Source organism: Nycticebus coucang, chromosome 17, assembly GCF_027406575.1.
Source record: "Nycticebus coucang isolate mNycCou1 chromosome 17, mNycCou1.pri, whole genome shotgun sequence".
NCBI classification, from domain to species: domain Eukaryota; kingdom Metazoa; phylum Chordata; class Mammalia; order Primates; family Lorisidae; genus Nycticebus; species Nycticebus coucang.
In genome coordinates, this window is record NC_069796.1 from 37,601,542 (window position 1) to 37,628,275 (window position 26,734).

Sequence of the window (26,734 nt, forward strand, 5' to 3'; positions counted from 1 at the left end):
ATTGCTTAAGCCCAAGAATTTGAGGTTGCTGTGACCTGTGATACCATGGCACTCTACCGAGGGTGACAAAATAAGACTGTCTCCAAAAAAAAAAAAAAAAGTGAGTAAAATTGATGCAAAAAAAGAAAATTTAAAGCTACTTATAATATTAATGAAACAGCATAAGATATTAAAAATATGTCCACAACAAAGTACTAAGCTCAGATAGTTTTATAACCTCATCTTATCCAGGGTTCCTCAAACTACGGCCCATGGGCCACATGAGGTGGTGTGATTGTATTTGTTCCCGTTTTATTTTTTTACTTCAAAATAAGATATGTGCAGTGTGCATAGGAATTTGTTCATAGTTTTTTTTTTAAACTATAGTCTGGCCCTCCAAGAGTCTGAGGGACAGTGAACTGGCCTCCTGTTTAAAAAGTTTGAGGACCCCTGTAAGAGAAGGAGTAGTCCAAGTCCTTTTATCACTATTACTTTGATACAAAATCACTCAGGAGTAGTATGATAAAGGAAAATCACATGGTCAATATAATTTATAACCAAGGTATAAACGTTTTAAGTTAAAAAAAAAAAAACTACCAAACTAGGCAGCACCTGTAGGAGTAGAGCGCCGGCCCTATATACCAGAGATGGTGGGTTCAAACCCGGCCCTGGCCAAAAACTGCAAAAAAAAACAAAAAAAAAAGAAAACCTACCAAACTATGGAGCAAGAATTCAGCCAGCCTTGTACCCAGTGCTAAGCTATTTCTTCCCCATAGGATGGGGTACAATTTCCTAACTGGCATAAAGGCATCATCTTGACAAATGAGAAAACACAAAACTGGGACATTATGGTTCTTTGCTTTATTTATTAGATAAGAATGATATCTGTTTGTTCAATGTCTTTTTGTTTGTTTGTTTGTTTTTTGGCCAGGGCTGGGTTTAAACCCGCCACTTCCAGCATATGGGGCTGGTACCCTAACCCTTTGAGCCACAGGTGCCACCCCGTGTTTGCTCAATGTTGCAGATCAAACTGGTCACTCTGTATTCCCTCTTTTAATTTTTAAAATAGGTTTTATGAATTTCATATATAAAAAGATATAAAACATCTTTGTAAAGTATAAAGAATCATTTTAAAATTAACAACTTACTAACCAGCATAAGAAATCCACAATTTACTAACAATTTTGAAAACCATTTGCCAGATTTCTTCCCTCTTCACAGAAGAAACTGCTATTCTGAATGCTGTATTTCACATTCACTTGATTATTTTGTTATAATGATATACATATGCACAATCAATGTACTGTTTTATATGTAAATTATAAATGTTATCCTACTATCTAAAAAAACTATCAAATCCAACAAATTAAATAATATATTACAGCCAAGTAGAACATTAGAAAATCCCCGAATGTTATTCATCACATTATCAAATTAATAGACCTATACGTATACAAAAACTTATCAAAATCTAATACCAATTCATGATTTTTTTTTTTTTTTTTTGTGGGTTTTGGCCGGGGCTGGGTTTGAACCTGCCACCTTCGGCATATGGGACTGGCGCCCTACCACTTTGAGCCACAGGCGCCGCCCCCAATTCATGATTTTAAAGGACTCTTAGCAAACTAAGAATAGAAGAAAGTATTTTTAATCTATTAAACGCCTACAGGAAATATCATATTTAATGGTAAAATATTAGAATCATTCCCTTTAAAGACAAGAAAAGTATAAGAATGGCTACTAATAATATTTCAATAAACATTGTATTAAAGGTGCTAGACCACGTAATAAGAAGTAGAAACAAGAGATAAAGATTAGTTGGGGTGTGCACACCCGACAGGAATCTAGGGTCATTGTGACAAAGGGCAGCAGGAAAAAAAAAAAAAAAAGAGATAAAGATTAGAAAGAAACAAAAATTGTTTGTATTTTGTTATAATCATTTACAAAGAACATCCAAGGCTGGGTGCAGTGACTCAAACCTATAATCCTAACACTCTGGGAAGCTGAGGCAGGTGGATTATTTGAGCTCAGGACTTTGAGACCACCCTGAGCAAGAGCAAGACACCATCTCTACAAAAATAGAAAAACTAGATAGGTGTTGTGGTGAGCACCTGTAGTCCCAGCTATCAGGGAAGCTGAAGCAAGAGGATCTCTTGAGCCCAAGAGTTTGAGGTTGCTAGGAACTATGATGCCACAGCACTGTACTAAGAGTGGCAAAGTGAGACTCTGATACAAAATAAAAGAATAAGGACAAAACTTTTGTTTTACCTGATATCAAACCTTAAAAAGCTATAGTAAATGAAATAGGTGGTGTAAATAATCGAAAGACTGGTGGAAGTATAGAAAAAGAGACCACGGGATCAGAAAACAAACCAATACAAATAAGGGAACTCAGTATATCATAGAGAAACCATTATATCACTGGGGAAAAGACAGGCTTACTCACATGGTACCAGGACAACTAGTTAGCCAAATGGTGAAAATTAAAATCTGTATCTCACAGCATACAAAAATAAATTTTAAAATAAAAACCTAACTGTTAATACTTTATAAACTTAGAAAATAACATGGGCAAATATCTATCCTTCAAGAAAGGATTTATTAAAATATAAACAGCGAAAACTTTTACGATAAAGATTGATAATTCTGATTTTACAAAAATACCTAAAAATGTCTATAGCAAAAAGCAACACAACTCATGTAAAAAGAACAGTCACATACTAGAAAATATTTGCTATACATACAAAAGATAGTATTCATATATTTCATATATGAAAATACGTGTAATATATATCAGTACTCAGATTATATATACTACATATACCTACTAAAAAATAAAAGATTCAGTGGAAAAAACAGGAAAATGATATTAAGAGGCAATTTTTAAAAAGCAGCAGCCTTGACAACTCCATTGAAAACATACAAAAGGTATTCAACAACAACAAAAAAGAGCAAATAAACTTCAAAGCTGTCAATATACATAGTATGATTCCAGTTATGGAGAAAAACAATAATATTATAGCAGTTAGGGAAGAACGAATCAATAAGAAGAATGAGGCTTAGCGCTCGTAGCATAGTGCTTACCGGTGCCGCCACATGCACTGAGGCTAGTAGGTTCGAACCTGGCCAGCGCCAGCTAAACAACAATGACAACTGCAACAAAATGCCAGGAATTGTGGTGGGCACCTGTAGCCCGAGTTACTTGGGAGGCTGAGGCAAGAGAATTGCTTAAGCCCAAGAGTTTGAGGTTGCTGTGAGCTGTGACGCCATGGCAGTCTACAGAGGGCAACATCATGAGAGGCTGTCTCAAAAAAAGCAAAAAAAAACGAAAAGAAGAATCAGATACCACATCATACCTATCAAATTTGTAAAAACTAAAAACTTTAATAATACCAATGATTGGCAAGGATGTGAAGAAACAGATACTGCCAAACACAATAAAAGTTTATTTCCACCAATAATCACTTTGGAAAATAATTTGGCATTATTTAGTGATGTTGAAGATGTGCATAGTATATAACCTAGCAATTCTATTTTTAGGCATATTCTATAGCGATATATGCGTACATCTACCAAAGGATTCATGCAGAAGGATATTTATTGCAAAATTGTGTATAATAGCAAAAAAAACTGGCAGCAACCCGAATGTCTATTAATAAGTGAACAGAAGCTGGGCAGTGCCTGTGGCTCAGTTGGTAAGGCGCCAGCCCCATATACCGAGGGTGGCGGGTTCAAACCTGGCCCCGGCCAAACTGCAACCAAAAAATAGCCAGGCGTTGTGGCGGGCGCCTGTAGTCCCAGCTACTCGGGAGGCTGAGGCAAGAGAATCGCTTAAGCCCAGGAGTTGGAGGTTGCTGTGAGCTGTGTGAGGCCACGGCACTCTACCGAGGGCCATAAAGTGAGACTCTGTCTCTACAAAAAATAAATAAATAAAATAAGTGAACAGAAGCTGTACATAGAGCTGTACTAACATGAAAAACTAATAAACCAATTTCTATGTACAGCATGTATACCATGCATATAGATATATATGATAATCTATAAAAAACAGATATGATACACATCTAATTCCAAACAGTGGCTACCTCTGTGAGAGAAGACAGACAAACAGAATTAGAAAGGATTATGAAAAGGTCATCAACTGGCCAGGTGCGGTGGCTCACGCCTGTAATCCTACCATTCTGAGAGGCTGAGGCGAGTGGCTGACTTGAACTCATGAGTTCGAGACCAACATGAGCAAGAGTAAGACTACATCTCTAAAAAATATAATAGCTGGGTGTTATCGTGGGTGCCTGTCGCCCCAGCTACTTGGGAGGCTGAGGCAAGAGGATCACTTGAGCCCAAAAGTTTGAGGTTGCTGTGAACAATAAGGGCCACAGCACTCAACACCAGAGCAACTGAATGAGACTCTCTCAAAAAAAAAAAAAAAAAAAAAAAAAAAGGCTCAGCACCTGTAGCTCAGTGGTAGGGCGCTGGCCATATACACTGCTGCTGGAGGGTTCAAGCCTGGCCCTGTTAAACAACAATAACAACTACAACAAAAAAATAGCTGGGTGTTGTGGCGGGCACCTGTAGTCCCAGCTACTTAGGAGGCTGAGGCAAGAGAATCGCTTGAGTCCAAGAGTTTGAGGTTGCTGTGAGCTATGAGCTCTACCAAGTGCCCTTGGCACTCTACCAAGGGCAACATAGTGAGACTCTGCCTCAAAAAAAAAAAAAAAAAAAAACTGAGGCAAGGGGATCTCGGTGAAGCCCAAGAACTTAAGGTTGCTGTGAGCTATGATGTCACAGCACTCTACTCAGAGTGCCAGAGGGAGACTGTCTCAAAAAACAAACAAAAAAAGTATCCTTAGGTTTGATCTTTCACACCTTCTGTTGCAACCAAGACCAGTTCCTGTGGAAAGAGATTAGGAGCTGTTTCATGGACTGCTTTCTCTCCAGGCAAAACCTCTAAGTTAGGACTCTGGTGCTGAGAGTGGGAACAATAACAAGGTTCTCTCCAAGCAAAATGCCTATTCTAGGAGTTGAGTGCTCAGTGGGTTTGGGCACAGCAGCCTGATGCCCTCTCAGCTTTTCTTTCCTGGCCTGGAATCAGCACCTCACAGACCAGGGAAAATCGGTAAAGATAGATGTCGGTCAAAAGACACAACATTTCAGTCAGGAAAATTTTAAGAGTCATATTGCACAACGTGGTGACTATAGTTAATAATGATATATTACAGTCTTGAAAATAAAGGAAAGTGGATGTAAAGCATTCTCACCATTAAAAATAACAACCACCTGAGGTACAGCATATGTTAACTGGTTCAATTCAGTCACTACATAATGTATATATACTTCAAACATCACGCTGCACACGATGCATACAATTTTATCTGCCAATTAAAAAATTAAAAATAGGCCCAGCGTCTGTAGCTCAACCGGCTAAAGAGCCAGCCACATACACCTGAGCTGGCGGGTTCGAATCCAGCCAGGCCTGCCAAACAACAATGACAACTACAACCAAAAAATGGCCAGGCGCCTGTGGCAGGCACCTGTAGTCCCAGCTACTTGGGTCGCTGAGGCAAGAGAATCGCTTAAGCCCAGGAGTTGGACGTTGCTGTGAGCTGTGATACCACAGAACTCTACTACCCAGGGTGACAGCTTGAGGCTGTGTCTCAAAAAAAAAAATAATAATAATAATAAAAAATAATAAATTTTAAAAACAAGTTCTGGCCAGGTCTGGTAGCTCACACTTGTAATCTCAGCACCTTGGGAGACTAAGGTGGACACATCACTTGAGCACAGGGGTTTGAGACCAGCCTTGGCAACAGAGGGAGACCCTGCCTCAAAAAAAAAAAAAAGAAAGAAAGAAAAGTCTGTTTGTGTCTTTTTCAAACCTGTCTGGTCATTGTCACTTTTGGTAGTCTATTTTTCCCCCCACACTTTTGATAAAATATGACTTCTTTAAACATATTAGAATAACTAATTTATGTTCTATACCCTTAGTGTTTTACTACCTGTAATTTTCAAGGTCTAATTATTGTGTTTCCGCTGCCTTTCACTCATATACCTTATTATGTGCATGCTTTGTGATATTTTGATTGTGAGCTCATGATCACTGGAAGTTTTTTGTTTGTGGGTATGCTTTGAAGCCTGGATTTAAGTTCTTCCAAAGAGGATTTGTTTATGCTTCTATCAATAACTTGGAAATACTGCCAATTTAGAACTGCTTTCTAAAAAAAATTTTCTTCTCACAGAAATTTTCTTCTATATATTGAAGTAGACAGAATGGTATGATAATCTTTCATGGATCCTTCACTTAGCTTTAAATATTATGAAATCATGGCCTGTCCTATTTCATCTATAGTTCCAGCAACCTATCTAACTCCTCCAGGTAAGTATTAAGCACCTCCTAGGCTGGGTCCTATGGCTTATGCCTGTAATCCTAGCACTCTGGGAGGCTGAGGTAGATTGCTTGAACTCAGAGACCTGCCTGAGCAAGAGCGAGACCCCGTGTGTAAAAATAGGTGAATATTGTGGTAGGTACCTGTAGTCCCAGCTACTTGCAATGCTATGAGGCAAGAGGATCACTTGAGCTCAAGAGTTTGAGATTGCTGTGAGCCATGGCACTATGGTACTCTACCAATGGTGGCAAAGTGAGACTATCAAAAAATTTAAAAAAATAAAAATAATGCACCTTGATTCGGCGCCTGTAGCACAGGGGCTAGGGTGCCTGTCACATATACAATAGCTGGCAGATTTGAATCCAGCCCGGGCCTGCCAAAAAATGACAACTACAATCAAAAAATAAAAATAGCTGGGTGTTGTGGCAGGTGCTATAGTCCCAGCTACTTGGGAGGCTAAGGCAAGAGAATTGCTTAAGCCCAAGAATTTGAGATTGCTGTGAGCGATGACGCTACGGGACTCTACCAAGGGTGACAACATGAGACGGTTTCAAAAAAAAAAAAAAAAAAAGTACCTCCTCCAGGTAACTATAAATGTTTCAACATATTGTTGTAAAAGGGCTCTCTGAAAAAATACCGTTTCACAATAAATGTTCAGTATTATCCTTAATATTCTCAAATGTCAAGTTATTGTTTAAATGTTCCTAATTTATCTCTTAATTGTTGATTTGGTCAAGATCCAATACACTATAGTGGGTTGCTATTCATTATAAGCATATTTAAATTTATAGATCATTCCACCTCTTTACTTTCTTCTTGTAGCTTATTTTTCCTACAGTTTCCCACTGTCCAGCCTTTGCTAATCACAAGTCCATTATATATAGATATATATATATATCTATATATAATGTATATATATGTATATTTTTTTTGTGTGTGTGATTTTTGGCCGGGGCTGGGTTTAAACCCGCCACCTCCAGCATATGGGACCCACGCCCTACTCCTTGAGCCACAGGCGCCGCCCTACACAAGTCCATTATATTAACACATTCCCCTATCCCAAATATTTCCTTTAAATCAGAAGACAGATGTAGATGTTTGATCAAATTTGGATTTGATTTTCTAACAAGGCTTTTTTTTTTATTTTGGCCAGGGCTGGGTTTGAACCCACCACCTTCAGTATATGGGGCCAGTGCCCTCCTCCTTTGAGCAACAGGCACCGCCTCTAACAAGACTTTTTTAATGTGTGCTAGAATTTTTTTTTTCAGGAAGCATGGCAGCTTGTTTTCCTAAGAAACAAACTCTAAGATTTGGAGGCATTTTTTTCCCTTCCATTCAAAGCCAAATGGCCTTAGTAACTATTCTTTTTTTTCTCTTTTAGACAAGCAAGGTATCACTCTGTGATCATAGCTCACTGTACCCCCAAATTTCTGGCCTTAAGCAATCTTCTTGCCTCTGCCTCCCAAAGTTGTGAGCCACTGTGATTACAGCTATGAGACAATATGCCTAGCTCATTACCAGCTCTTGATGTCTGTTGGTGTTCCTGGGGGACCCTGACCCAGGCTGGGAGCTGAAGGAAAAAAGAGACTCCACACCAACTTAATGCATAAAGACTTAGAAGCCTGGAGAGGCATGCATTGTCTCATGCACTGAGTGGCAGATTAAGGCAATACAGCACTGATCTAATCTCTCAGGGGTCTTTTATTATGCTCAAAAAATAAGATTAGAGGGAAAGCTCAGTTCCCAGGATAGTTGGGTAATCTGGAACGGGAAACTTGAAAAAAGAAATGTCTGAAATGGTCTGACAACGTATATTTACAAAATGGGAAGGGAAAAAAGGTTTTGTCCCTGCAAGCAGATATCTTTACTTCCCTAATCTAAACTGCTGTTCAAGAGTCCAAAGGTCTTAACCTGCCTGTTCTAGAATGGTCATGTTGATGATCCCCTGACAGGGCTGCCTCCAGGCCCCACTCTTCTTTCTTTAGTAATCTTAGAATCTTAGAGGAGCCACAGGGATGGCGCGCCTGCATGCTTTAGCCTGAATTGGGAGCCCCCATGGAGATAACAGCCTATCTACCTCCCACAGATATCCTAAGTATTGGCTCTGTACCTTCCTAACCACTCCTAGTCTATAGATGTGCACATACCTACCAGATACGTGCATGTGCACACAGTGATGCATGAGCTTGCTCTTTGTCAGGAAAACATTCAAAGGATAGTTGAGCACCCTGGAATCATGGGAGTCCCAAGGCTAAGGATGTTATCAGAGGTGATTCCATCTAGTTTTCCGTGGGTGGATAAGTCCAGATGTGCGTATTTAGGAAGACTAGGCAGACCACTGGAGCTAGAGTGAGAAAATCTACTTTCAAGTGTAGTCTTTACCATTTCTTCTATGTGTGCCCCTGGGGCTCACCTTTTTATTAAGTGTTCTATGTATTTCATAAATTTGAGTATCAAATAATACACATCTTATGAAAATGGTTTTAAAGCACTTGTCAATAATAAGGTGGTGTCAACATCATCATCACCCTTATCATGATGTGTCTTTATGAGTTTTCACTATATGAAAATTCTTGTTTTTTTCTTTTTTTAGAGACAGAGTCTCACTTTATCACCCTTGGTAGAGTGTCATGGCATCACAGCTCACAGCAACCTCCAACTCCTGGGTTTAGGCGATTCTCTTGCCTCAGCCTCCCGAGTACCTGGGACTACAGGTACCTACCACACGCCCGGCTATTTTTTTGTTGCAGTTTGGCCAGGGCTCGGCCAGAACCCACCACCCTTGGTATATGGGGCTGGCGCCCCACTCACTGAGCCACAGGTGCCACCCTATATGAAAATTCTTATTGCTTTTCTTTCTACCATACAAACCTTTATCTTCTGCATTGTCTCTACTATTAAAATACTTATACTACTGGGCTAGGCACAATGACTCATGCTTATAATCTTAGCACTCTGGGAGACTGAGGCACATGGATTGCTTGATCTCAGGAATTTGAGACCAGGCTGAAGCAAGAGGAAGGCCCCACCTCTACTAAAAATAGAAAAACTACCCAGGCTGTGGCAGGCAACTGTAGTCCCAGCTACTTGGGAGGCTGAGGCAAGAGGACCTCATAAGCCCAGAAGTTTGAGGTTGCTGTGAGCTATGACACCATAGCACTCTAGCCAACTTGGGAGACTGAGGTAAAAGGATCTCAAGTTGCTATGAGCTATGACACCATGGCACTCTAGCCTAGGTGACAGAGTGAGATTGTCATAAAAAAAAGAAAATTATGCTACTATGGCTCTCTCGGTGCTAATCTTAAATGCCTCATGAAAGTATTTACTTGCCTACCTGGGTTAACTGCTTTAGCAAGCAATGTTAAATGCTTACATTTCTGTGGATGAAGAGATCTCTTCCCTGGTGTTAAACATGAAGCAATTACTCCAAGATCAAAGAGAGCTCACGTAAATTCAATTGACGTGGTTACTGAATGTTACATGACCAGTAAAGTAAAATTTATTCCTTTTAAATATTATTCACACTTACTTATACACCACACAGCTCATTTTCTATTGCTTGTTGCCCACATATAAGGTAGGTCAGGCTCTTCCATAAGAAGATATGCAGGTATAAGGGTGCTGATGCTTTTAGCAGCTCTATCTTTTCATTTTTTTTTTTCCTCAAATCTTCTTTCTCCTTCTTCAAGTAGGTTATCTATGACTCAATTTCATCTCACAATGCCACCTGTGTCTATCTGCAATCTGACTTACCAGGAATGTCTAGAGTTCTAGACAAATCATTTGTGTTTCTGTGTAAAGAAGTCTTAGAATGGCCTTGTGAATTTCAGAGGTAGTGCATTTTTCTGTAATGTTTTGGTTTTACTTCTCAGAAAACCAGCTGCTGAAGCCGGGTAACATGGCTCATGCCTGTAATCCTAGCACTCTGGGAGGCTGAGCTGGGTGGATTGCTTCAGCTCAAGAGTTTGAGACCCTCTTGAGAAAGAGCAAGACCTCATTTCTACTAAAACTAGAAAAAATTAGCCAGGTGCTATGGCGGGCGCCTATGGTCTCTGCTACTTGGGAGGTTGAGGTAAGAGGATCACCTGAGCACAAGAATTTGAGTTTGCTGTGAATTGTGATACCAGGGCACTCTACCCAAGGTGATTGAGTAAGACAGAGGAACAAAAAAAAAAAAAAGGAAAAGAAAAGAAAAGAAAACCAGCTGCCTGTCTTGACCTCCCAGAGTGATACGATTATAGGCACAAGCTATTGTGCCTGGCCCTGATGCCTGCGTTTGTTTTCCTCTTAATCTCCCTGTACATAGCCTTTACCTTTTAACTAACAGGAGTTAAATTATCAAGAAACTGGTGTGCCTGCCCCAAGTAGCATGAGCTTTGCTGTTCTCATGTCCCTGCATCAGTCACTTTGGGTGCCCTAAATACATCTTTAATAACCCACATTTTCATACACACGTATGAATTATTATGCAATTATGCAGGCTTATAAGCATTCATGTATGCAGGGCTTTTGTTTGAACTATCCACAGTTTGCAGGATGCCATGGAACTGAGCCCAGTACAAAAAGAAATGTACACATGCCATCAGCCATGGTGAGATTATATTTCATTATGGTAGATCCCTGGAACAGGATTCTGTTCTATCCTTTTTTCTTGGCATCTTCCTTGGAACCTCGTTGGCAGATTTTGGGTTATATACATCCCTTTATAAAATGAATGTTCTCCCACAACCTGTGCCCTCTCACCTCATGCTTGGTTGCCTCTCTAGTTTTCTCAGTTGTGCTCTTCTCACTAACATTTTTACCAGTTAATTTTTAAGCATTTGGTCAGTTTTGTATCACCATGTCCCATCTCCATCTGCTGGCCTTCAGTTTTCAGGGCTTCTTTCCTGTTGCTCTCAATAAATTTCTGTGCTCCTCTGCATCTTCTCCCCTCTTTCCTGATGGCTTTTGTGAGCTTACTGGGGACTGGCATTCATAATTCCATTGGTCTTCATTTTTACTTCTGTCATTGACTAGATATCTTGAAACTCATTTCCTATTTTTTCCAACATCTCACATTCTCTGACCACCTCTATTATATCTTCACATCTTCATGTCTCCTGTTGAACATTCTTTTTGTTCTTATTGTGACCTCCAGCCTCTGCTTGTCATCCTGTTTTCCCCTGTCACTGTCACTGTTCTTTATTCTTTTCTTACTCTCTAAGCTTCTTCCCTTTAGCTCAAAGATTTACTCGGGACTGATCCATTGATAATATCCATCACCTTGTTCAACACCTCCCATTTATCAACCTATATCTTCCCTCCCTTTATTTCCAGATGTTTTAAAAGAATAGTCAAAAAGGAACAAGAATGAGTGCATGTGAGTATTATGTGAATGTATTCAAAACCCCTATTCCAACGATCTGATAGGGATTCCAACAATCCCTACCACCTCAGAAAATTTTCAAGAGTACTGGCCTCACTGACATCTCTTTATTAGTCAAGAATGGTGACCGCTATTTTCCCTTGGAAACTTTTCTTCTTGACTGTCATGTCATTATAGTCCCCAGGTTTAGGGATGTCTGTAATTAATCAATCCCTCTTTCTCTTTTTATAGCAACAACTTACTATCCTCTAATTAAATTCATTCACCAAGATTTTTCAGCCTTGTTTCACTTCTCTTTTTTCATTTGCTCCCCTAATGGTTCTATCTATTCCTGTGGTTTCAAATCCAGCCTTGTTGTGGATGATTCCAGTGTCTACATTTAAGTCTGACCTTTTCTTTGTTCTCATCCTAAGTTTCTACCAGAGCATCTGATTGTACCTCAAACTCTTGGAGAAGAAAGTAGAGCTCATTACTGTCTCTAAATTTTTCCTCCCATAAACTCTTTATCTGTTCTTGGCACTTTGATTAATGTAGTTTACCCAAACATCTGAGGATATTTGGGTTTTGTTTCTCCCTTCATTTTCTCATTAACTTGGTGAACAAGTCCTATGCATTTATAGTTCTACTACTCTTGTCTACTAAACCACTACTGCTATCTACTTTAAGAAACTTCAATATTGTGAGGGCAGCAACATACTCAGGCAGCAGGTTCCCCTCTCAATGGTAGGAACTGACTCATGAATATTCTAAGCCAACCATGGTAATCACATTCCCTGTTGTTGTGGATGTGATCCAGTTCTGACCAATGAGACAAAGAGACATTTGCTAGGAAGCTTCTGGAAAGGATTTTATACTTACAAAAAAAAAAAAAAGATAGTAAGGAGACCTCACCTACTTCTTCTGCCCCGACTGCAGTTGTTTTAGAGCTGCAGCAGCTATCTCTGACCTGATCATTGAGGTGAGAAGTGCAGGACAAAAAGCCCACGTGCAGAGGAGGATAGCAGAGAGGAAAGTCAGAAGAAGCTGGGTCCTTTACGGAATAGTATAGACACTACAGTCATTCTGGAACCATCTACTTCCAGACTTTTCTTTTTTTTTAAGTAGGTAATTGTTTGTTTTCTAAAACCAGTGCTAGTCATTATTCTATTACTTGCAACTGAACATATAATCATTTTGATACAACTTCCAAAATCTCTCTTCAATCTTTTGAATTTTAAAAAATTCCTCTTGGGGCAGCGCCTGTGGTTCAGCGTAAGGCGCTGGCCCCATATACCGAAGATAGCGGGTTCAAACCCTGCCCCAGCTGAACTGCAACCAAAAAATAGCCGGGCATCGTGGTCCCAGCTACTTGGGAGGCTGAGGCAAGAGAATTGCCTCAGCCCAGGAGTTGGAGGTTGCTGTGAGTCCTGTGACATCACGGCACTCTACTGAGGGCGGTAAAGTGAGACTCTGTCTCTACAAAAAAAAAAAAAAAAAAAATTCCTCTTGATTCTTCATAGTATTCTTCTCAATTTACAGTTATGTATTTGTTTGATTACCTGTTTACTGTTAATATTCCTTACTAGACAGTACTGGGGAATAGGATCACCGCCCCCCCCCCCCGTTTTTTTTCTTTTTCTTTTTGAGAAGATGGGTCTCACTCTGTTGCTCAAGCTAGATAGAGTGCAATAACATGATTGTAGCTCATTGCAACCTTGAACTCCTGGGCCCACTGATAGTCCTGCCTCAGCCTTCCAAGTAGCTGGGACTATAGGCACACGCCACAACTGGCTAATTTTTAAATTTTTTGAAGAGACTAGGTCTCTCTAATTTGCCCAGGCTGGTCCTGAACTACTGGTCTCAAGCAATCCTCTTGCCTTAGTCTCTCAAAATGCTAAGATTGCAGTCATGAGCCATCATGCCCAGTCCCTTTTCTATCTTAATCTTGCTATCTCCCTAGTACATACAGCATAGGAGGAGGTGCTCAGGAAATATTAATAATTAGTGAATAAATAAATGAAAAAAAAAAAAACAGGAAAAACTGATGCCTAGGAAATGAATTGTTTTTCAGATAACATATGGAGACTGAGTTGAGACTGCTGTTTTTTACTATTAATGATATAATAGTGGATGATTCAGATATTGCATCTTGACCTTTTAAAAAATCTAAAGCCATGGAAAATGAGTATGTAGCCCCGCTGGCTGAAGGCCCAGAAAACTGAAGGTTAGAAATTAGGATGAGGTCAGACATCGGAGATGCCAGCATCTGAATAAAAGTTCAAATGTGACCCTAACACCAGTCTGACCTTTTGTCTCTAGTCGCTAATTTTTCCACACCTCCACAGTGACAGGGAAGGTGCACAAACCTTTTTTTTTAAGACAGAGTCTCAAGCTGTCACGCTGGGTAGAGTGCTGTAGCGTCACAGCTCACAGCAATCTCAAACTCTTAGGCTTAATCCTCCCAAGTAGCTGGGACTACAGGCGCCCGCCACAACGCCCAGCTAGTTCAAACTATTTTTATCTAATAAATTTATTAGCATATTAACCAAGACTAGACTAGGCAATTAACAACAAATGGAAACTGAACTCTTTGCCTGAACAGCTACTCTGAGTACTGCAAAGGGCCGAGATGAGTAGATTGCTTGAGCTCAGAAGTTCGAGACCAGACTGAGCAACAGTGAAACCCCCATTTCTAAAAATAGCTGGGCATTGGGTAGGCACCTGTAGTCCCAGCTACTTGGGAGGCTGAGGCAAGAGGATTGCCTGAGCCTAAGAGTTTGAGGTTGCTGTGAGCTATGATGCCACAGCACTCTGCCAAGGGCAACAAAGCAAAACTCTATCTCAAAAAAACAAAAACAAAAGAAACTAAGACTTCATTCTGAAGAGGGAGGCATCACTTTGCTTAGTGAACTTGTCCCTTCACCATTTCTTTTGAATTCATCTCTATAATGTACCCCTACCTCCTCTACATCCTCTGTGTGGCTGCCTTCATATTTTTTTCATTATTAATTACTTCTTTCTTGGGCGGCGCCTGTGGCTCAAAGGAGTAAGGCGCCGGCTCCATATGCCAAGGTGGTGGGTTTGAACCCAGCCCTGGCCAAAAACTGCAAAAAAAAAAAAAAAATTACTTCTTTCTTAATTTCTTCCCTGCATAACCCCAACCCACAAAGTTCTTTCCTTTATCTTCAATTTTATTAGCACTTGTCTGTACTTCTAAACTGATTCTTTGATACATCTACTTCTGTACTGTAAGCCAGTTCTCTAATCTATTTCCCTAACAAAACTGGAAGCTTCTTAAGCAGCATGGGAATTGGCATCCAAGTCTACGGGCTGCCTAGCACAATATAAAGGGCAAGTTTCACATGGCTGCTCAGAGCATAAATGGTTTAAAACAAAAACTAAAATCATCAAAGATTGGTGTGAGGAAGGAAGCCACTAAAAGCAAAGAAGCTTTTAAAAATTTTCTATATTTTTATTTTGTTTGATTTTTCTTCTAGTAAGAATATATTATTCTTATAATTAAAATTTAAATAGTAAGTAACAAAACAAAGCAAAACACAATTGGGATTTATCTGTATCTATCCAAAAACACTTCGTATTTCCCAAGAAAGACTCTTAGTTCAAAATACCTGAAGATGCTGGGGGAAAAATTTAAACATTTCCTTTAAATGTTCAATTTAGCAGACAAGAAACTGGAGGGCCACTGCTTTGTGTAACCGCAGGAGAAATTAATAATGTCATATTCCCCAACTACAACCTGGACTTTATCTAACAAATGCAAACAACATAACCTACTTTTACATACCTTTCTATTAATCTAAAAACAACTTAAAATAATAATAATTATGTCATATTCTTCATGTAGAGGCCCTGCAAAAAATTAAGAGAACTTCTAAAGCCAACTGTAATAGCTCAAATTCTATGAGATACAGAACACTGAAACTGATAGCTGTTTTGGGGATATTTTCCATTCCCTAGTAGCCTCAAGCTTTTGGTTTGAACAGGAGAAAAAGCTTAGGACTCATGAAAGAGATAATTTAAAAAACAAAAATCTTCTATTCAAAGAAAAAAAAAAAAAAGAGTAAATAATGACTATCAGCCTAAGGCACTGCCTCTTTACATAGAAATATCCTTACCTTGCATCAAGTTCTCCTTTGTAAAAAACACTGACATTTTCATAGTGTTTGGGAGCTTGCTGTTGGCTTCCAAAAGCTCTGGCACCATACCTTACTGTCACTGTACCAGGCCTCCAGTGAGCCATCAAAAACTCAATTATAGCATTTTGAATACAGCAGTTTGCTTACCACCAAAACACTAAATTACAATATTTTCTATTTTTCTCTATTTAAATTTTAGTGATGCTACATAAGTGTTAATATGGTCTTAAGCTAATATAATCACAAAAAAAGTCTTAAAACACCACATATTGGCACAGACTCTGGGTGAGTTACAGTTTTCTAAACAGGCCTATGAATGTGGCTCAAGTCATTTATTTATCCTCTTTAACAAGGATATGACATGAAGATGCTACATACTTTACCTCAAGAAAAGTTATTTCTGGCCACGGTCACAGCCGTTCCCGAAACTGTTGCTGCTGCCGTTGCAGCGTAGAGCCGGAGCAAGAGCCACAGCGGACAGGAGGGAGGAGGAGGAGGATAGATTCCCAGAAGTGGGATAAGTGGATCAGAGGGTGATTACCATGTGTATAAGAGTGTGTGTCTCACTGAACCTTCAATGGCATTGAGTAGGGAATCAGCAAGGGACTTCTGGACCCCAAGAGGACAAAAACAGTGGAAATCTGGCAAGCGGTTGCGTGTGTTCGATTGACCTAATCCTGCCGACAACCGTAAGTACAAGCAGCAGTGAGACTGCAAACCGGAAAGGCCTTACCTGTGAACTGTTTCAGTGTTTTTCGACTTGGCACTCAGTTGAACTGCCTTGGGGAGAGCTTAAGCAGGAGTGCGGAGAACTTTGGTCATTGTCTAGGGCTCCAGACTGAGCTGCTGCGCTGGGCCGCAGGGAGTCATTGTGAGAGAACTGCCCCAGCAAGTTCTGCCCTCAGGGTCCTACAGCAAGGATCGGGCGGGAGCTAGTAACCTAGGGACTGAGTAGCTTAAAGGTGGGGACTGAGCTGCCTTACAGCCTTAACCGTTAGGGGCAGAGTGAGACCGGTTTTGGCACACTGGAGCCTCGGGCTGTTGCCCTGGGTAGAGTGCTGTGGCGTCACAGCTCAAAGCAACCTCAAACTCCTGGGCTTGGCACCGCCCGGACCTCCATAAGAGCTGCACCACAACCCCCAACACACGCCCGCCGGGCCTCTACATGCCCTGACCAGGAACTGCAGGAGCCACGCAACCCCGCAACCTCCCTCCTGTATCCTCCCTGCCTCTACACTGGCCCGGTTGTCTAGCCAGGGATACTGGTAGCTGCGTGCCCTCTGGAGCCCTCCCTGCCTCTGCACAGAGCCTTTCTCCTGGCCAGAGACTGCTGGAGCCTTGGGCTCTCTGTGCCAAAGTCACTGGGCACCAGGCACTCCCAGTACCGTGCACACCACTTCCCACCCTATTGCTGGATCCGGGTGTGTCACACGCTGGAGCTCCTTCCACAACCAGAACTCCCTAGCTGGGGCAGCCCCACAGGAACTACACAGGGTCACTCCCTACAAAGATCCAGCAAAAATAGAGTGAACCCGCTGGGGTCTAATCTTGGAGAGACACCTCCCCAACTCTGAGAATGGCCAGAGGCAATGGTGAAAAACAATCATGAGGCGAAATCAACAGAAAAACTCTGGCAATATGAATAATCAGAGCAGATCAACTCCCCCAAGGATCAATGGGGCAGACACAGCACAAGATCCCACACACAAACAAATAGCTGAGATGTCAGAAATTGAATTCAGAATCTGGACAGCAAATAAGATCGAATTAGAATTCCAAGCAGTAACCCAAAAGATATCTCAAGAATTCAACGAATTCAAATACCAAATGACCAAAGATTTTGACACATTAAGACAAAAAGTTGCAGCCCTCAAAGATCTGAGAAACACAGTAGAATCCCTCAGTAACAGAATGGAGCAAGCAGAAGAAAGGATTTCTGACACTGAAGACAAAGTCTTCGAATGCTCCCAAATTCTCAAAGAGGATGAGAAACGGAAAGCAAAAACAGATCACTCTCTCAGACAGCTCTGGGATAATTCGAAGAAAACCAATATTCGTTTAATAGGGATCCCTGAAAGCGACAAAGTGGCTTCACAAGGCACAGAGTCTCTTCTCCATGAGATTATGAAGGAGAACTTTCCAAACATGCCAAGAGATTCTGAAATTCAGATAACAGACAGTTTCAGAACTCCAGCACGACTCAATCCGAATAAGACATCCCCCGGACACATCATAATCAATTTCACTAAAGTTAATATGAAGGAGAAAATTCTGAAAGCAGCCAGACGAAAGAAAACCATTACTTACAAGGGGAAGAATATCAGAATAACTGCAGATCTCTCTGCTGAAACCTTTAAAGCTAGAAGAGGATGGTCATCAAATTTCAATCTCCTAAAACAAAATAACTTTCAACCCAGGATCCTGTACCCAGCTAAAGTGAGTTTCATTTGTGATGGAGAAATTAAATACTTCAATGACATTCACATGTTGAAGAAATTTGCCATAACTAAACCAGCTCTCCAGGACATTCTCAGACCTATCCTCCATTAAGACCAGTGTAATCCTCCACCACAAAAGTAAACGCACCCAGAAAATGTTGATCAAATTCCAACTTCCACAGTCACAAAAGCATTAAAAATGTCCACCGGACTCCCGAAAGGCTTATCAACATTCCCAATTAATGTGAATGGTTTAAACTGTCTTCTAAAGAGGCACAGGTTGGCTGACTGGATACAAAAACTCAAGCCAGATATCTGCTGTATACAAGAATCACATCTTACATTAAAAGACAAATATAGACTCAATGTGAAGGGATGGTCATCTATAGTCCAGGCAAACGGAAAGCAGAAAAAAAGCAGGAGTTGCAATCCTGTTCACAGACGCAATAGGCTTTAAACCAACCAAAATAAGTAAGGATAAGGATGGACACTTCATATTTGTTAAAGGTAATACTCAATATGATGAGATCTCAATTATTAATATTTATCCACCCAACCAGAACGCACCTCAATTTATAAGAGAAATTCTAACAGACATAAGCAACTCGATTTCCTCCAGTTCCATAGTAGTTGGAGATTTTAACACCCCTTTAGCAGTGCTGCATAGACCCTCCAAAAAGAAGCTAAGAAAAGAAATTTTAGATTTAAACTCAACCATTCAACATCTGGACTTAACAGACATCTACAGAACATTTCATCCCAACAAAACTGAATACACATTCTTCTCATCAGCCCATGGAACATACTCCAAAATTGACCACATCCTAGGCCACAAACCTAACCTCAGTAAATTTAAAAAAATAGAAATTATTCCTTGTATCTTCTCAGACCATCATGGAATAAAAGTTGAACTCAATAACAACAGGAACCTGCATACCCATTCAAAAACATGGAAGCTGGGCGGCGCCTGTGGCTCAGTGAGTAGGGCGCCGGCCCCATATGCCGAGGGTGGCGGGTTTGAACCCAGCCCCGGCCAAACTGCAACAAAAATAAAATAGCCGGGCGTTGTGGCGGACGCCTGTAGTCCCAGCTGCTCGGGAGGCTGAGGCAAGAGAATCGCGTAAGCCCAAGAGTTAGAGGTTGCTGTGAGCCGTGTGATGCCACGGCACTCTGCCCGAGGGCAGTACAGTGAGACTCTGTCTCTACAAAAAAAAAAAAAACATGGAAGCTAAATAACCTTATGCTGAAAGATAGATGGGTTATAGATGAGATTAAGAAGGAAATCACCCAATTTTTGGAACAAAACAACAATCAAGACACAAATTACCAGAACCTCTGGGATACTGCAAAGGCAGTCCTAAGAGGAAACTTTATAGTACTGCAAGCCTTCCTCAAGAAAACGGAAAGAGAGGATGTTAATAACTTAATGGGACATCTCAAGCAACTGGAGAAGGAAGAACACTTCAACCCCAAACCCAGCAGAAGAAAAGAAATAGAGCAGAACTAAATGAAATTGAAAACAAAAGAATTATACAACAGATCAATAAATCCAAAAGTTGGTTTTCTGAAAAGATCGATAAAATAGGGTGGCGCCTGTGGCTCAGTGAGTAGGGCGCCAGCCCCATATGCCGAGGGTGGCGGGTTCAAACCCAGCCCCAGCCAAATTTCAACAAAAAAAAAATAGCTGGGTGTTGTGGCGGGTGCCTGTAGTCCCAGCTGCTCGGGAGGCTGAGGCAAGAGAATCACATAAGCCCAAGAGTTAGAGGTTGCTGTGAGTCATGTGACGCCACGGCACTCTACCCGAGGGCGCTACAGTGACACTCTGTCTCTACAAAAAAAAAAAAAAAAGATCAATAAAATAGATAAACCTTTGGCCAGCCTAACCAGGAAAAAAAGAGTAAAATCTCTAATTTCATCAATCAGAAATGGTAAAGATGAAATAACAACAGACCCCTCAGAAATTCAAAAAACCCTTACTGAATACTACAAGAAACTCTATTCTCAGAAATATGAAAATCTGAAAGAAATCGACCAATACCTGGAAGTACGCCACCCACCAAGACTTAGCCAGAACAAAGTGGAAATGTTGAACAGGCCTATATCAAGTTCTGAAATAACATCAACTATACAAAATCTCCCTAAAAAGAAAAGCCCAGGACCAGATGGCTTTACATCAGAATTCTACCAAACCTTTAAAGAAGAACTAGTACCTATACTACTAAACCTCTTCCAAAATATTGAAAAAGAAGGAGTATTACCCAAGACATTCTACGAAGCAAATATCACCTTGATCCCCAAACCAGGGAAAGACCCAACAAGAAAAGAAAATTATAGACCAATATCACTAATAAATATTGATGCCAATAACACATCAAAAAAATTATACACCAGGACCAAGTGGGATTTATCCCAGGGTCTCAAGGCTGGTTCAATATACATAAATCTATAAATGTAATTCAGCACATAAACAAACTAAAAAGTAAGGACCATATGATTCTTTCAATTGATGCAGAAAAAGCTTTTGATAATATCCAGCATCCCTTCATGATCAAAACACTTAAGAAAATTGGTATAGAAGGGATAATTCTCAAACTAATAGAGGCCATCTACAGCAAACCCACAGCCAATATCATATTGAATGGAGTTAAATTGAAATCATTTCCATTTAGATCAGGAACCAGGCAAGGTTGCCCATTGTCTCCATTGCTCTTTAACATTGTAATGGAAGTTTTAGCCATTGCAATTAGGGAAGAAAAGGCGATCAAGGGTATCTACATAGGATCAGAAGAGATCAAACTTTCACTCTTTGCAGATGATATGATCGTATATCTGGAAAACACTAAGGATTCTACTACAAAACTTTTAGAAGTGATCAAGGAATACAGCAATGTCTCAGGCTACAAAATCAACACCCATAAATCTGTAGCCTTTATATATACCAATGATAACCAAGCTGAAAAAACAGTCAAGGACTCTATTCCTTTCACAGTAGTCCCAAAGATGATGAAATATTTGGGAGTATACCTAACAAAGGTCGTGAAATATCTCTACAAAGAGAACTATGAAACTTTAAGAAAAGAAATAGCTGAAGATGTTAACAAATGGAAAAACATACTATGCTCATGGCTGGGAAGAATCAACATTGTTAAAATGTCTATACTACCCAAAGCAATATATAATTTTAATGCAATTCCTATTAAAGCTCCATTGTCATATTTTAAAGATCTTGAAAAAATAATACTTCATTTTATATGGAATCAGAAAAAAACTTCAAATAGCCAAAATATTACTCAGTAATAATAACACAGCAGGAGGAATCACGCTACCAGACCTGAGACTGTACTATAAATCTATAGTGATCAAAACAGCATGGTACTGGCACAAAAACAGAGAAGTAGATGTCTGGAACAGAATAGAGAACCAGGAGATGAAACCAGCTACTTATTGTTATTTGATCTTTGACAAGCCAATTAAAAACATCCAGTGGGGAAAAGATTCCCTATTTAACAAATGGTGCTGGGTGAACTGGCTGGCAACCTGTAGAAGATTGAAACTGGACCCACACCTTTCACCATTAACTAAGATAGACTCTCACTGGATAAAAGATTTAAACTTAAGACATGAAAACTATAAAAATACTTGAAGAAAATGCAGGGAAAACTCTTGAAGGAATTGGCCTGGGTGACTATTTTATGAGGAGGACTTCCCAGGCAATTGAAGCAGTATCAAAAATACACTACTGGGACCTAATCAAACTAAAAAGCTTCTGCACAGCCAAGAACATAGTAAGTGAAGCAAGCAGACAGCCCTCAGAATGGGAGAAAATATTTGCAGGTTATACCTCCAATAAAGGTCTAATAACCAGAATCCACAGAGAACTCAAACATATTAGCAAGAAAAGAACACATGACCCCATCTTAGGGTGGGCAAGGAACTTAAAGAGAAACTTCTCTAAAGAAGACATATGCATGATCTACTAACACATCAAAAAAAGCTCATCATCCTTCATCATCAGAGAAATGCAAATCAAAACTACTTTGAGTTATCACCTAACCCCAGTAAGAGTAGCCCACATAACAAAATCCCAAAACCAGAGATGTTGGCGTGGATGTGGAGGAAAGGGCACACTTCTACACTGCTGGTGGGAATGCACACTAATATGTTCCTTCTGGAAGGACATTTGGAGAATACTTAGAGACCTAAAAATAGACCTGCCATTAGATCCTGTAATTCCTTTACTAGGTTTATACCCAGAAGACCAAAAGTCACAATATAACAAAGACATCTGTACCACAATGTTTATTGCAGCCCAATTCATAATTGCTTAGTCCTGGAAGAAGCCCAAGTGCCCATCAACCCACGAATGGACTAGCAAATTGTGGTACATGTATACCATGGTATATTATGCAGCCTTAAAGAAAGATGGAGACTTTACCTCTTTCATGTTTACATGGATGGAGCTGGAACATATTCTTCTTAGCAAAGTATCTCAGGAATGGAAGAAAAAGTATCCAATGTACTCAGCTCTACTATGAAGCTAATTTATAGCTTTCACATGAAGACTATAACCCAACTATAGCACAAGAATATGGGGGAAGGGCCAAGGAAGGGGAATGAGGAAGGGTAATGGATAGGGCCACACCTACAGTGCATCTTAGAATGGTTACAGGCGAAACTTACTAAATGCAGAATACAAATGCCTACTAAATGCAGAATACAAATGCCTAGTGACTAAAAAAAGGCCATGAAGGCTACGTTGAACAGTTTGATGAGAATATTTCAGATTGTATATGAAACCAGAACATTGTACCCCTTGATTGCACTAATGTACACAGTTATGATTTAACAATAAAAATAAATTAATTAATTTAAAAAAATAAAAAAAGAAAAGTTATTTCCAGAAGCAATGGCAAGGGATATGTAGGGTAATCTGTTCATACTAAATACAGAAAGAAAATACTTGGGAGTAAGATAGAGATTTCAAAAAATGGTCTGGAGGGAGAGGTTAACAATTTTTGATTTAGTTCTTTTCTGGCTTGAGAACCAACAAGTGAGCCTTAGAAAGTTCTCAAGCCTCTAAAGCCTTATGAGGCTAAAGCTTTGGTCTTCTCTAGGACTGAAACCATAGTTACCCAAAGACAAACTCATAGTTTCTCCATCCTTCCAGTGACTGTACAGATTTCCCTGGGCTTTCTGAGAAAAGCTGGCTCTGGGAGGTAAGACCAAAGGGAGTGGAATTGCCTTAAGCAGCCAGAGCCTTGACTATGACTATTAATAACAAAACCACAGGGAATAAGGGCTTGAAGATCAAGGCAAAGTGGTGATAAACGAAACCAAGGTCTGCAGCACTCTCAACCTCTCCAAGGAATAACTCATGTAGCCTTCCCAGCTCTATCCCTTAATTTACTAAGATGCTGAACCCTATCAGAGTGAGAGAGCATCAGACTGAGATTCTGATTTAAAAGATAAGCATGAAAAAGGGCAAAGGAAATGTTTTCAAAATAAAATCTACAGTGGTAAATATATTCAGTCTTTCTCCTCTAACATCAGGACCCCTAAAACAAGGCAACCCATAATAACTACCATCCATACCCTTTTTTGCAAGAATCAGAGTATTTGTTCCTGTTTAGAAGTATAAATGGTCCTAACAGCAGATTTTCAAAAATGAGAGGAAGTATAGCTCCCACGAAGACATCCTGACCTTTTGAGGGTGAGTATAACCATCTGCAGCCACTCTTTCAAGATGCTGCTTCTTCACTCCTCTGGCCTGATCAGTTTTCTATCACAAGCCAGATTAACTGAAATTCTAAAGAACTCCCAACCCACAGAGTATGATAATCTGACTGCATGTAGATTGGTTCCAGACAACCAGAGGAAGGCACATTCCCCCCAAAAGACTCTCCTTGATCAGGTTCATCACTTATTCATCACCAGATGTAGCTTTATTGCCAAAAGGATCAACTGTTAAGAGTTTCTTCCCCTCCACACTAGCTATCGTTGGTCTAACTTTTTTTTAGCCTTGAATAAAACAGAGAATGTGACCTAAAATATGTTATTAAATATCCACACATCGGGGGTGGAAGAATCAGAGATGGTGACAACATGGGCAAAAATTCCTATCTATTTGGGAAGAGTCAAATTCTCACTCTAGTTTCATTGGGATTACACTGAACTGTGGGTAGAGATGTGCACAAATGCAGAGATTCAACTACAACCTTCTTCTAAGCCAATTAAGCCAAACAATCCTGGCCAATGGGACGTCCATCCACACTGCTCACCTGGAAAAGGCAGCCCCCAGCACAAATGCGGCATACTCCTTCACCAGTGGCTCTGTGCTGTTCAGTCCATTGATCACCACTTGAAGGCCACCAAAGGAAAGCAGGTCCTGTGCATTGTCCATCTGCAACAAAGGCACTTTTTAGTGTAGCACAGCCATCAAGGTAAGAGAAGCTTTTCTTATAGCCTTTCTCTTGGTAACCATCCAAAGCCATATTTAAAAGCCAAGTAAAAAGTGACAGTGGCCTTTCTAAGAAACAGTTTGCAAAAACAAGTTAAATTGTTAAATAATCTTAAATTTGAGAACTCCTAATTCATCTAATATGATTTATGAGCACCTGTGTGGGAATCAGCAGAAATGGCACCTAGCTATTGCTTTTACCAAACATGTCCTAGAAAATTCTAATACCGTAATGAGTCACAAAGCTTACTCCTAATGTACAAGCTGTTAACACAAAGAATCTGGCATCATCAGCACCACTAAATGGTACCATGCTTCCTGTTGATGTTCAACCCCAATGAGACCCCAATGGCAATGAAGGGAACAAACTTCTTTTTTAAGCTGATTTTTAACTAGAAGCCAGGGACTATAAAAGGAGGCCTGTTGTTGAGAAATGGAGGATAGTGCTACAAGACTGTTAGGAGAGGAATAACAATAGTATCCTTCTCTTCCATCTAAGATTGATTGCATCTGAGGACATTCGTGATAAAATCTGCAAGAAAATCACTCTTCCAAAAGCTTTCATCTAGGCTGTGCTACTGCCTAGCAGGTACATATTAGACAATGCAGAACATTTTTATCATTACATAAAGTTCTATCAGATAACATTAGTCTAGGCTACCATTTAATTCCTTGACTATCTGTCCACTGTTGTAGCACCAATGACTAGAATAATATTGAGCATATGGTTAGGTGCTCACTAAATAATTGTTTAAATGAATATGAATTTGAACAGAAAAAATGATCCAAAAATAAAACTCCACAGTGAATGAAAAAGGCAATCTGAGGTATCTGTGCCAACAAAATAGAAGGGCCCCTGGTACCACAGACCTGAAATAATGGCCAAACCAGATTGTGAAGTAAGCAAGAAATCTGCTCTGCCATGCAGCCCCAGGCAGTGGTGGGAATTTTTCTGCCCCAGTCTGTCCTTATGGACAGGAATGATTATTGAGTCAGAGCCCAGCTAACTAGGAGAGACCCATCACTGGGTACTCTGTTGACACCAGCACCTTCCTTGCTCACATGCTCTGATTTTAAAATAAGCATTCACCACCATCCTGTGGTCCTTCTAGATATTCTGAATGTAAAACCATGGCTCAGAATCCTGTCCTTGGATGCCTGGAATGGCCACTAACCAAAGTAGTATGAATTCGTAGCAGAGTGGCTGACATTGTGTCAGCCCCAAAGCAACACAGCCCAGAGTCACAGAGGTTCTGTTCTAGATTCAGTTTATCTATATTTCTACAACGGTAATTCAGTGTGATATAAATGCTGACATTTATGTAAGCACTTCAACCTTTTCAAGATGTTTTCTCATTTTTGAAATTTCACTAACAGTGAGGAAGGAAAGAGTCATTCTGCCCAGTGCACATCAAATCTGGGCCCTTCCCAGTGACATGCAAGAGAAGGCATGGCCAGAGCCCAGGTCCACAGCTCCCCATCTAGGTCTGGGGCCAGAACTTTTCTCAACATGCCCTCAGAATGGGGTGGGGTAGGCAGAGAGCAGTAAAGGAGGAAGGTATTAGGAAGGTGACTGAAGGGAGCTATGCTAACACTCAGGAGGAAAGGAAAAAGCAAGGCTCTGAGATGAACAAGAAAGAGAGAAAGGGAGAAATGGTACCTAACTGAGGAGTCATGTGAAGAAAGACAAATACGTGGGCCCAGGATAGGTGAGGGTACAGAGGCTGCTCCTTACAAATAACTCACAAATTGTTTTCCACTCACATGGTTTTGCTTTTCATATATCCTACTAATAATTCGAATATAGTTGTGAGGAATCCTTAGGCCCAGTTCAGGTCCTTGAAGCCTGTGGTTCCTCAAAACTCCATTCAGCGAATCTGGAATGGGAGGTGACTGGGGAAGGTCCTGGCTAGAAAAGTCTTATCTTCCTTAAAACCAGCACTGTATCACCCAAATCCCTCATTACAACTGGAACT

General features: G+C 40.3%; 1 protein-coding gene across 5 annotated transcripts in view; it reads right to left on the bottom strand.

The window, feature by feature from the left end:
* The window catches only part of SIL1 (SIL1 nucleotide exchange factor), a 279,722-nt gene that overhangs the window by 48,010 nt on the left and 204,978 nt on the right, over window positions 1-26,734 (bottom strand). For all 5 annotated transcript variants that reach the window (XM_053566429.1, XM_053566425.1, XM_053566427.1 and 2 more), the window contains exon 7: window positions 24,580-24,701. In XM_053566429.1, coding sequence (XP_053422404.1) covers window positions 24,580-24,701 — 122 coding nt within the window. The remainder of the gene's footprint in view (window positions 1-24,579; window positions 24,702-26,734) is intronic.